Raw genomic sequence first — 13,169 nt, 5'->3', positions numbered from 1 at the left:
AATGAAAATGTGACACATAAATTGCAAACCATTATAGTGAATAACATAATCAACCTAATTATAAATGTGAAATAAAAGTTTACAATTATATTAAGAATCAAAAACACTACGGGCCAAATACCAAAAAAAAAAAAAAAAACAAAATGCACGTTAGATCATCGAAACAATTCAAAAAAACAAAGATAGAATCAAACCGATTAAGATATTAATTTTCAACGTTCTTTGATTTTAAATTTATTGAACAACCATAACTTTTTGAATTATTTTGTCATCCAAAACTATATTCAAACACAATATGAATCAACAAATAGTCAATTACGTTTCCTTACATCCATTCTAGCCAAAACCGTGGACCAACTTGTGTATTTTGGTCCTCGAATCAGTGTGACATCAATATTCAACTCTTAGTAACAAAAACGTAAAGAAAACAATGTCTAGAATTAGAACAGGAGTTAATAATCCTTTTTCAAAAACAGATGCCATTGAAAAATAGCTATTCAATAGAAACAATCTTGCGATTCATGTATCTGAATCTGCAAATATCCTCGAAGAAATCATCAGCACTGCTATGGCTGCTCTTCATCTGAAGAATCTTTATTGTCATCTTTCTTAGATTCTTGGCATACTTTATCAATGAATCCAAGGTACTCATCTTTTGTTCAGCATTTAATGGCGATCTTACAGTGACCACAACCTGCTCGAGGCATGGAATAAAAAACCTGGAGTCAACCTGCAATATAGAACAATGTTTCTTGGTTCAAACGAGAATGTCAAAAAGCATTAACTGAAACCTTTTGAGAATCGTCATCCATCTAAGAAGTGCCTACAAATTCACTGTCCTGTGTGTTTTTACATATCCCACAAATCGATGTGTAAGAACACAACACCAAAAAATTAAAAGCTTCCTGGGATCTCGATTTAGGGACTTACATTTTTCAGGCTGTTCTTTTGGCAAAGAGCAGCAAACATGGCACCATGAATGTCAAAAGTTTGAAGCTTTGGATGGCTATTAAAGAAGTCGACTAAGTCAATCTCAGGGAAAGGGAGAAGTGTTTCGGAATCACCGGTAAATTCGACCTTCATGTAGAGGTGCTTAACCTCACTTGCCATTTTGACCATTGTGCTAATCGCATCCCAGCACCACTGCACACCCCTTATGGACAATGTTTCCAATGCCACGAGTTTCCCAAAATCCACCATATAAACTCTTCCTATAACGCATCAATTGAATTATCAAAATTCAAATAGTGTACTGTGTCGAACAAGAAATTGGACATATGACTACCTAAAAGCCGAGAAAAGAGCACCTGTATTGTTGGCAATGGAGAGATTTGTTAAGAATCGAGTTTCACAAACCCTGATAAAACTACAACCTTGTACTTCAAGCGACTCAAGCTTTGTTGAGTTGATCGTGAGCGAGCAGTTGCCTACTCCGAAAAAATCGAGTTTGCACTGCTCAAGATGAGGATTCTCAATGGAAAAATATCTCAACCCTTCACAACCAAGAAGCAAAAGCTGGCTCAAATTAGGACAAGCACGAAGAGCAACAGAAAGTGCGTGTTCTTCCAACCTAGCACCAACTATTTCAAGATTCTTCAGCCTATGAAAAACATCCCATCTTGGAGAATAGACCATTAAAACACCCCAAAGTTTAAGAGACTCCAAATTTGAAGCTACTCTGATGCAATCCAACTTCGAAGGGATTTCAGTTGAAGTCTGGTGCTCAATTATATTATCCATTCGGAGCTCAAGGTTTTTCAACGAGGGTCCTGCTATAGATAGCCAAGACGCAAGGCCGGAACTCGAAAATGGACAATAAACCACAAGTTCTTCTAGCTTAACAACAGACAAAACCATTTGTCTCACTATGGCATCAGGAGTGTTTCCATTGGTGAGAGTGTCAAAAAGATTCCTGGGAAAAATTAGACTCCTCAAACAGGGCAATGATTCCTTCCATCTCTTGGAGACACAGTTGCAAGAGGCTACATCCTTAGCATTGCTGATTAGGGATAAAATTTGTTGGACTATAGCATCAGGTAGCGACTCCATTATCTGGGGAATATAACCAAACACTTCACGTCCAATCTTAAAACAGCAAAACACGGGGAAGCTTTAAAAAATTCAAGCATACATTACCCATTAAGTCCACAAAATAAAAAAGTAACAGGGTTCATCTCATACACAAAACCAAACAGATTTAGCTGAAGCGTACGGTAATAAAAAAAAAAGTAAGCAATCACCACAACAGCATCACGCCTAATTAGAGATAAACAAAATCAAGTCAAAGCACCAACATAAATTTTCTTGACAACTAATAACATTCCTAGTTAATTTTCAAGAATGAACAGTCATCGCAGTTTGAATGAATGCTAACAATTCCGATAACAACCCAGATAAAGAAACATCGATAAATCTGCATCGCACACACCGATACCCAATTACACACACATTTCGCCTGAGTTAAAGAGCACCCAACAAACGGAAGATACATAAAGGAGCTGGCTGACTTACCACAAAGATTAAAGTTCCTGATCAGCAAAGAAACTACGACTAGAATTCGCTTCGATTCAAAGGAACGATGGAAATAATGGGGAGAGAGAGAGAGAGAGAGAGAGAGAGAGAGAGGAGTGGCGGAAGTGTTGGGCACGGCTATATAAGAAGAATGAGGGGATATTTTCAAATTTCGAAAGAGAGATTTTGGAGTTCGAGAAAACGAAATTGCACGCAAAACTTCGAAGCCCGCCTACCTTTGTTTTCAATCTTTTTTAAAATACTTCGACCGTTCATCGCTTTGAATTTCTACATTTTTGCACAAAAATATCTTTTTAAAAAAAAATTAATTAAGGAAAGTAATTTTTGTTTGATTTTTTTTTTTTTTGGCAAATTTGCATTGCTTCTAACCCCGTAGATTAATTTATTTTGAAAAAAATTAGAAACTGACTCTAACTAAAAGTTCAACTCGGCTTCCAAGCACGGAAAAAAGAGTCACTCCTTTTCTCTATAATCCTTACCTACTATCCTAGCCATAATTCTCTTAACCCTTAGTAGATGGATGATGAAACAAGTAAACCAGACCTTACAGAAGCACTATCAATTAGAAATTTGTCATTGCACTAAGTTTCGAAACCTGATATTGGGGACGAACTGAACTCACTGAACCGAGACGGAAACCCGGAGGAGTTCCAATTGATCTAATGTCATGGGATGAGGTCCACACATGATCATGTGGACTTTATTGTCAAAAATAGAGATCATTTGATTTAGCATTAGAACTTCGTCTTGAAGTTTCTTAAGCAATTTATGTGCAAATGTTTTTATTTTGACATCTACTTTCTAAATTTTTTTCCCCACTAGATGTCCCTTTTGTTTAAAATATATTGTATTTTAAAGTAAATTGACTTCATACTTGTATAATTTAAAATTTAATGATTTATTCTAATAAGCGACACTTTCTTCACCTAAATAATATTTTGATTATAAAAAATTATCAAATATACGCTATTATTTCAATTAATATAAGAAATGGTAAGTGTTATAAAATCAAAGTAACACGATCACAAAAACAATGAGTTGCATAATGCCAAAATTTAGCTTGTGACTCTCGTTGATTATTTAACAATGGATATACTTCAAATTAGTGAATACCGTTTAGTGCAAGAGTCACTGTTTAGTGTAAGAAGTAAGATACTTTAATCGATTTTTGGATACGAATCTAGTTGAGATTACAAGATTTACTAATCAAAACGAATAATTCTCACATTTTTAGATAGAAAAAAAATAGGAAAAGAAATAGCAAAACAAGCACGAGAATGCGCAAGTGCATTCGACATTTGGCATAATGATTTGGTTCAGTTAATTTGTTAAATATATTTATCATTTTTCACAAAATGAGGAGATTCCTTTGATCTCCAAAGATTTATTTTGAGTTCCGAGTTCCCCCTCTTCCGAATTATATACTAATCTATATTTTATTACAATGACTTATTTGATAAGTTGAGCTTTATATGATCCCATTTTATTTCAGTGCACATATATTTGCTTCCATAGCTTTAAACACAAACATTAGATATGCTAAAACTTAACCGATTATTTCACAAAAATGTAAATTTCTATTTTATGAAAAAAAAAAATTGCATATAGAAACATTTTAAGTAGTTCTTTTCTGGTAGGTTCGATCCTGGGTGTGGGGCAGTGTCCACATCCCATATGAGTGGTTGAGATTCCACTTCATAGGGAAAAAAAATTTAAAAAAAAAAAATTGGGCCATAAAAAATTCTGACCCTTGGATGTACATCTGCAGACACTGCCTGCAGGGGTAGGATCGAATTATCCTTCTTTTCTCGTGGATACTTTTAACTTTTGTTCTTTAATTTCTATCTTCCTATATTGTCTGATTCGTTCTTTTCTATCTATTTTCCAATTACATATTATATATGATGAAAGTATATACATATTAAGAAGTTTTTACCTCATTTTCAAATGAAAAAATTGTGAAAATTGTTTAAATATTACCTATTATTTATCTCCGTTTCATACAAACAAGATCCGAAGTATCAGCCTTATTAAGTAGAATGCCTTCTGCTGTCGGTTATCAACCTAGTGCATGTGAACATGTTCATCTTCCAAGTATTTTTCAATCAAATAAAATAATATTAATATGGTTCGAGAGAAAGTAACGGTATCTACTCGGACAGGATATGCAAAAGATATTTTTTCTTTTCCATCACTTTAGCATTTGTAAAAAAAATATCGTGACATTTCTTTTCTATGTGTGATAGCATCTACTATACCATGAATATCAATGAACTCGATTATTGCAATTGCTCGGGATATTTTTTTTTACCTTCTAGGGTCTATTTCTTAGTTAATTACCACATTAACTAAGTCATAGTTACTAATTATCTGTGAATTATTATTATAACTGCAACTTAGCGGGGCATACATGTGAGGGAATTTGGCCGTGACTGCCAACCCCTTCAAAATTTGTCTTGATGAAATTGTGGGGGATGGAGTATGGGTGGGATAGTAAATTGCTTTGCTTTCGGATGTGATTATTTGATTTGTGGGAAATATATTTGATTTAGAAAAATGATTTCGAAAATGGATTTGGAATCATATCAATGTCGGATTTAATTCGAATATAACTCAATTATTATTATGTTAATTTTATTAAATTAATAAAGTGTGAATTTGGAATTTTACTTAAATAAATTATGTCAATCATAATAGATGAAAAATTTCAAATGTGGTCGCAAATGAGTCGAGAAAAATATATTTAGAGATTGACATTGGAACTGAGAAGAATCGTATTTAATTATTTGGTTGAATTGACGATATATGCTAAAAATGCCCTAATATGATATTTTATTTTATTTGTAATTTTTTTAAAAAAAATTATTTTTAATTAATGTCTCCATAAGTATCCGCAATCCAAAGCTCACATTTCTACAAGTTCCTTTTAAAATATGTCGGTAAATATCATTTTCATATAATACATTCTCGGTGAGTGAAAATAAACATTGAGAACATATGAAATCTAGATGCTCTTTTACAAATTTTTCTAATGTTTTATTTGCAATATAGTTTGAATTGTTTTCAACTTTATTGATAGGAAGATAAATTAATTATAAAATTTAAAAAATAGAAATTAATTTCTACTTTTGAATTAATGTTCTGAAATTATCCTTGTAATCTTTTTAATCGAGATGATCTTTATAATAAATATGAATTATAGTGCACTATAACTCATTAGCATTTATTAGATATTAACCTTTTATTTATGATATTTGTATCTAATTATTATATATTATTTTATTTATATATATGTTTTATTACACATATTTATTTGAGTGATATTATTTTAAAATTTTATTTCACATGAAATTAATAGTCATCAATATTAATTTACGAAAGATCAGTTCTAATATAAAATTCATTGTTTATAATATGTAATTCTAAAAACAAACAGATAAAAAAAATCTGTAAAAGTTGAGAAAAAAATTGATATTGAACTTAATAACAATTTAATGGTTTTATTTTAACATTTGTACGATAATTTAGTTAATTAAGAGAATTTATTTGATAATTATGTGTCTATTTAAATAAATTGTGGTCTGGACTTTGGTAATCATTATTCTGTTTTTTTTTTTTTTTTGCTATTCTATTATGACTGATATTTGGATGGAGACAATTTATTTTTTTATTGGGAAGAGTTTTCATTAGATCATAATCACTACAGCTATCAAACGGGCTAGACATGACGGGGTAGGCTGGCCCGCCATCTGGTCGAGTCGGGTCGGGTCGGGTCGATGGGCTAAGAATTCCCAGCCCAACCCAAGGTGAGTTGCAGGTCGGCCGGCCTACAAAAATAAAAATAAATAAATAATCATTATAATTAATTTAAAAATTCATTTGATTTCATAATTATGTGGCGGGGCGCCGGACTCGATGGGCCAAGTTGATGACTCTGATAATAACGATGATTGAAAAATATGTCATATGATAAATGAACATATATGATTTATAACCATGATTTTGTTTCAAATTTTTTTGTTGTGTTGTGATATGTCTAGAATGATAAAACGTTGTTCAAATGATTTTAAACATTATCTAAATTTCCTGATTATATTTCCGATCGTCAGTCACCCACGAACATGGTACGGCACTTTCCTAATTAAGTAAAAAATCTCGATCTTGACTATCTTAATTCTTAAAATACATCAAGGTCGCGTTTTGACTTGAATATTGGATTTATGGAAAATTTTGATTTGAAATTTTACATCTCCATAGAATAACATGTACTCAATCAAACGAATTTAAACTACACATATTTGAAATTCATAGCTTCATATCTTTCAATCCAACCACAACATAAGATTTCTTCTCCTTAATGTTGTTCCCCGCCCAAGAATTGAGCTACAACCGCAAGCTTAAAAATCACATTGGATCCACAAGGGTTCTTCAAACTGTCCCTTCAACTTATCCCCATCAGTTCTCCCTCTCAAAGATAACCCTGAAAAGCCGAGATCATACTCGTCTTCTTCACTACTCGTAGCTACCATTGGTAACAAAGCTTTCGGGTGCCAAGCGGGTGTCCCGTTCTCATATCCATTCCATGTCAGCCTTTGCAATCCACTTCCGTCCAACCTTACCAAGTACAAGTCACCATATGGTTGGAAATGGTTCGGAAGCGACACTGGTTCGACCGTGATGCCAGCCAAATTCGATGTGAATAAAAGCCACTCTGAGTCCCCGCTAAAGCACACATGATTAAGTCTCTCTCTTTCTTGCTGTAATACGGAGACTGGGATTCGACTCACACCACTGCCATCTGGTCTCATCACATACAAGCCGAATGCACCCTCAGCAGTATCTACATTGTGTCGGTTTGAAGAGAAGGCGATTAACTTCCCATCCGGTGACCAACTTGGCATTGTATCAATCCATGGCCCTTCGGTTATCTGACGGATTCCACCATCATCGAATTCTCCATTAACAGCATCGACTATGTAAAGATTCTTTTGCCCCGAACGTCCAGAACGAAACACAATGGATTTCCCATCAGGGGAGCACGAAGGGAAGGCATTGTTCCCCGTTTCTTCTCGGGTGAGAAACTTGATATCTGTCGGAATGGTGGAAACATCTTCAGTTAAATTTGATGGATCAAACGTGACTCGAGCGATTTGCACATTAGCTCTCTCTGATTCAAAGATGGGACCAATGGATGTAAATATGACATTGTTATCAACAGGACTCCAACAATTGTAAAACGTTGTTCGATTCTCAAACAACGTCCATCTCTTTGAGCCATCGGATTTTACTATTTTGAGGCCAGAATTATGATCGAAATCGTGGTTAAACGCAATGAGGTCCCCTGAGGGAGAGAACGCAGGGAAAGAACCACTGAGCCGGAGCATGTGCAGCCCATGAACCGGAGAAGTAACCTGTTCGAGGTGCTGAACAATCAATGACTCTGACTCCCCTCGGAACCGATGGTATCCAAGAGTCGTTGATTCTATCGAAACAAAAGGATTGTAATGGTGGCAATGTGGGTTCAGCAACTCGGTCACGGGATAGAACTTTTGGGAGTCGAGCTCGAAAATTTCAATATGGCGATAGTTCTTGCCCTTTCTCCTGGTGGCAATAGCGATCCTGCCAAGATTGTTGTGCATAGCTGCGGGCGTAAAGCAGTGGACTCCGGGTGGCGTGATCCTAATAGGGGCAAGAATCGTGGCAGATAACTCAAAATTGTGGGGTAAGTCGACTCTGAAAATGCTCCACCACCCATCATCAACTCGGCGGTGGAAATACACAACAGAGTCACCGCCCCACGTTGGCCAGCCACCATTCTGGCACAATACCACACGCTTTGATGGCTCGGATTCATGGAAAACGACAATATCGGTTTGTAGATGGTGGAATTCGCCACCCCAACGGCGAGATCCATAGGAAGCCACTGCAATAAGCTTCCCGGAACGAGATATTGAAGGGCTGTAATCGACGCATCCGTACGGTGTCAAGCGCTGAACAAGGGCCGATGATTTCATGTCTTCCACATCGAGCTCCGTTGAGTAAAGAGCCGACCAGCCACTGAAAGGCTTATCAGGAGGTTCGTGGGTAGAGATGAAGTAGAGACGCCCGTTTCTTACGGCTGGACGGTCGTGAAAGAGACTTTCCGGCGGAGAATTGAGCTGCTCCGGGCTGGAGTCTCCTGTACGGTTGAGGTAAATTCGGGCCGACCCAGTTCGTTCGGAAATGTACACAAGCCTGCTCCCGTCTTCATTGACGAACTGACCGTTGAAGTTGATGGATAAACCGTCGGTGAGGCGATTCTCGGTGAGGGATGAGGGGTTATCGATGGTGGAGGGGAGATTGACGGAGAAAATGTCGAAGCCGTAATACGGTCTGCCTACAGAAGTGAAGACGATAGTTCCGGTGGGTTCCATCGTTGTTTGCGCCGCAAAATCGCTTCAGAAAAAAATTGTGAACTGGTTAAAGATAAGCTTTATCGGTGAGAAAAAATCACATGTGGGTGGTTGTGACACGTAGTGCGACACCAATGTTACATGAAAAGCTTTCGGGGAACATTTTTTTAAACAAAATAATTTTCTCGTGTGTATTTGAACAATTTGAGACCAACTGTAACAATAAATCAATCGCACGACTAAAAAAAATGTCTACTGTGAAATGATATCACATTTTTTTTCTTTGAGACGAGTCATTTCGATTCATATATAAAATAATAATTTTAACATAAAAAATAATATTTTTTCATTAATAAAATCAAGTCGAAAAACTGTGATGTAAAATTGATCAATGAAATCTTTTTATAAGAATTTTTGTGAAAGAAATGGTTGAGATGTAAATATCATTGAAATAGAAATTCCAATAAAAAATGAATTTAATTCATGATTATATCTATGATCTATCTATATTTTATATAAAGGTTGATTATACGTCATCTACTTTCAAAAATTTAAAAATTCAAATGTTTTTACGAGTGACGTATTTAATATTGTTATATCATTAGAATGTAAACAATAATTAAAAATTATAACAAAGTAATCATAAATTTTAAAATACAAATTATATAAACACACAACACTTGCATTGATATCAAATAATACTAATAATGGCAAGTGGAAACGTAAAAATTAAATAAAAAATTGAAAAAAGGTCATGTTTTGGTATAAGATCACGAGACCATCTCCAATCATCGCAACACATGAATGTGGTGTCGTGATAATATTAGCTATGCAGACATGTTTTTCTCTATTATAAGGAAACGGTCAAATTAAAAACATTGCAGAAGAACGATCTGATGCTTCTTTTGATTATTATATACTCAAATATATAATTCCAACAAGATAAATAAATATTGTAAAGTAAATGACACAGAATACATGAAAGTTCAAATCTCATGTTCTTCCATTTAGAAAGGAAATAACTAGAAAACTTTGGTTTTACAAATCTTTTGTAACAACTTGTTTCAATCTTAGGTCTTATTCATTGCCTAACTTGAAACTCCTAGTATATTTTACAGCAGTTGAGACCCTCAGTCAAACAACCAAATCACCACAGATATGTGAAAGAATGCATCCTAAGATTCAAAAATGTTTGCAACTACTCGAACTGTCTATAGCAGAAAATCGGTCGAATAATTGTTTTTCAAGCTCTTAATGATCCTTGTATATCTGATAATATCTTGAAGAAATGCTGTTGAGAGAGTATGATATAAGAGAAGTATGCTAAGAAATCTTTGAGTTTGCAATATTTTTGAATTCTTTGCTTCGAGTGTATCTCTTTTTCTTTTTTCTCCACTTGAATTTGAATTATTGCTTGCATTATCTATATATAGTACCGGAGTCCCTTTTCCTGTTCAATGACTCATTGTACTGTAGCCCGACAATATGCACACATCATCGTCGCATGTTGTAGCTTTCATTAAATCCTCTTTAATGTCTTTCCTGCGTTTAAAGTCCACCTTTTACAAAAGCTGTCAGAAAACATACTGATATAAATACATTGTCATATGAAAGTTGGTAAGATTTGTACAATCTTTCTATTTTAAGCTATCGACTAATCTGTTAACTTTCACGAATAAACTTATCTATGCACAGTTGAGAGTTGCTTTAGTATATCTTTAAATGATCTGATCGGGTGAGATTAGTCTAGTGCTGCAGTTGAATAATCAAAGAAACGGTTGAATAATTTTATCGGTAGAGAAACTAAGTAGATTGCGACCGTTTACCCATCTCTTGAAACCGGTAGCATGTTGTTCTTTTTCTTTGATAGAACGGTCAAGTACATATGATTACATGAAAAATGATAGCTTGTTCTAATACAATTATTGTTTGTTATCATCAAAACTAAGTGATCTAACATTAATTATAAAAATTATAAAAAAATTATTTAAAATTAATCAACTATAAAAAAATAATTTTTTTAAAAAAACCAAATTGAATTACTAGTACTTTAATAATGATACAAATTACGAACAACAAATATTATGAAACGATAATTAACAAACAACAAAATTACGAAACATAAAACTAAAAACTAAAAACTATCAAAATAAAAAGATTTTTCAAAACCCTCGTATACTAAGGGTATGATTTTCTAATAACGACGAATGTACAAACGGACACGATGTCGAAAGGGGAGACAACGGAATCTCTGAAGAACCAGCTCCATCAGAAACCCTGTGGGGTGTTGTTGACTTACATCCATAAACATCGGCCCGTCGCATGCGACGAAGGAAAAGCACCTATTCGTTCATCAATCTGCATATAATATGTTTTTAGTTGTGTTGTATATGTTTCTGAATACATACGAGCTTATTTATAATATTGGGGGTTTTCTTTAAAATATGCAAAAAAACATGGTATCCATTGGATGAGATATCAATAGATCTCATCCGTTGAGATCTCATCCATGTATCATCCGTTTGACAAGATCCATTGAAATCTTATTAACAAACTATCTATGTTGATGAGATTTCAATAGATAAGGTTTAAAATGATCATCCATTGATATTTAATTATAATCCAACCATTGAAATCGCATCTGCATGGTTGTGAAAAAAGATAAGATTTCCAATGATATCATCAATTGAAATATTATCCACCAATTTGACCCATTGGATGAGATTTCAGTATATAGGAAATCTCATCCATATCATCCTTACAAACTTTTATATTAGGTAGGAGAATTCTTTATAACCAATTCACAACTCCATAAAAAAGAAAATGAGTTTTTCTTCAGGTTCATCTTCATTGTCCGATAGTGAAGATGAAATAACTAATTATTTGATTAGCGATGCTGAAGACATCATCAATCAACAAGTTAACGTAGGCACGTGAAGATGATTAATTCAGTTCTTGTTTTAATATGTCTTGATAGAGAAATAGCCGATCGTAATTTGTTCAAAGACTATTTTTTTGAAACTCCTAGATTTCATGAAATTATTTTTCGACAACAATTTCAGATGTCCCGTAATCTGTTCTTTTGTATTGTTGATGTCGTCTAGAATAATGATAGATAATTTATACAACGAGTGATAGTTTGGGATTATTTGGGCTATCAATTAATTTTTTAAAAAAACTGCAATTTGATTGTTAGCATACTAAGCAGCTAATAATTCATCAAATATGAGAGTCAACTGCGATTGAATGCTTGCAACATTTTTGCCGAGCAGTAGTGGAAATTTTTGCATACCAGTACTTATTATTTCCAAATGCCAATGATGTTGCTCGATCCTTATTATTGGTAAACAATGAGGCTTTACAGGAATGTTGGGAAGTTCTGATTGTATGTATAGGAAGTGAAAAAATTGTTTTACTGCTTGGCCGAAATCTAATTGTAAATGGGAGAATTCATGGTAACTAATCGGTTTGATGATTATAAGTGATATTGCATGCAAAATAACATGTCCCCAAACAGATATGAGGAGTTTTGATCTCATAAATAATGGTATAGCTATTAATTGAAGACATTTAATCAAAGACTTCGTTAAACCATTTTGTGTATGAACATGAGCAACATAATATTCAACAATTATCCCAATTGACACACAATATTCATTAAAAGTTTGGATGTAAATTCATGAGCATTATCAAGATGAATCATCTTGATAGGATATTCTGGAAATTGTATTCTTAGGGGTCGTTTGGTTCATGGGATTAGGTGGGTTTATGATTTTTAAATCCACCTAATCAAGCGTTTGATACAATTTTTATTTAACCAACTCAATCCCTCCTATAAATGATTATGTTGTATAAGGTGTGATAAAATAATCACTCATCACCCCCTAGGATTATTTATCCAACTCTTAATCCATGATATTTTTCCAATTTTACACTTCTCTTATATCCAAACTCACCGCCACGACCGACCACCGACGGCCGACCCCGTCGCCGACTGTCGGCCGACTGCCGCCGGACGACGACCGATGGCCGACCGTCGGAATACCGCAGCCGCCGCCGTTGGTCGACCACCTCCGGTTGGCCGCCTACTACTGGCGGTCGACCATCGCCGCAGCCGGTCGGCCGGCCACCGCCTCTGCCGAAAACCACACCGTTGCCGCCGCCAGAGTAAAGAAGGAAAAAAAGAAAAGGGCAATTTTGTCATTTCATCAAAAAATTCAAAATTATCACACACTTAAAAATCAT

General features: G+C 34.7%; 2 protein-coding genes across 2 annotated transcripts; both read right to left on the bottom strand.

Moving 5' to 3' along the window:
• Positions 1-286: 286 nt before the first annotated feature.
• LOC140814093 (F-box protein At1g10780-like) lies at positions 287-2,773 on the bottom strand. The gene is made up of 4 exons (XM_073172962.1): positions 2,512-2,773; positions 1,308-2,052; positions 931-1,211; positions 287-730 (listed from the first exon to the last, which is right to left on the bottom strand). Exons 2-4 carry the CDS (start codon positions 2,047-2,049, stop codon positions 494-496), a joined length of 1,260 nt encoding a protein of 419 aa, XP_073029063.1. The 5' UTR covers positions 2,050-2,052; positions 2,512-2,773; the 3' UTR covers positions 287-493.
• Positions 2,774-6,798: 4,025 nt separating this feature from the next.
• LOC140814286 (uncharacterized) lies at positions 6,799-9,040 on the bottom strand. Its single transcript, XM_073173225.1, has one exon. It carries the CDS (start codon positions 8,943-8,945, stop codon positions 6,930-6,932), a length of 2,016 nt encoding a protein of 671 aa, XP_073029326.1. The 5' UTR covers positions 8,946-9,040; the 3' UTR covers positions 6,799-6,929.
• Positions 9,041-13,169: the final 4,129 nt, after the last annotated feature.

Source organism: Primulina eburnea, chromosome 15 (assembly GCF_022965805.1).
Source record: "Primulina eburnea isolate SZY01 chromosome 15, ASM2296580v1, whole genome shotgun sequence".
In the NCBI taxonomy this organism is placed as follows: domain Eukaryota; kingdom Viridiplantae; phylum Streptophyta; class Magnoliopsida; order Lamiales; family Gesneriaceae; genus Primulina; species Primulina eburnea.
This window is presented reverse-complemented; position numbering and strand designations above follow the sequence as displayed.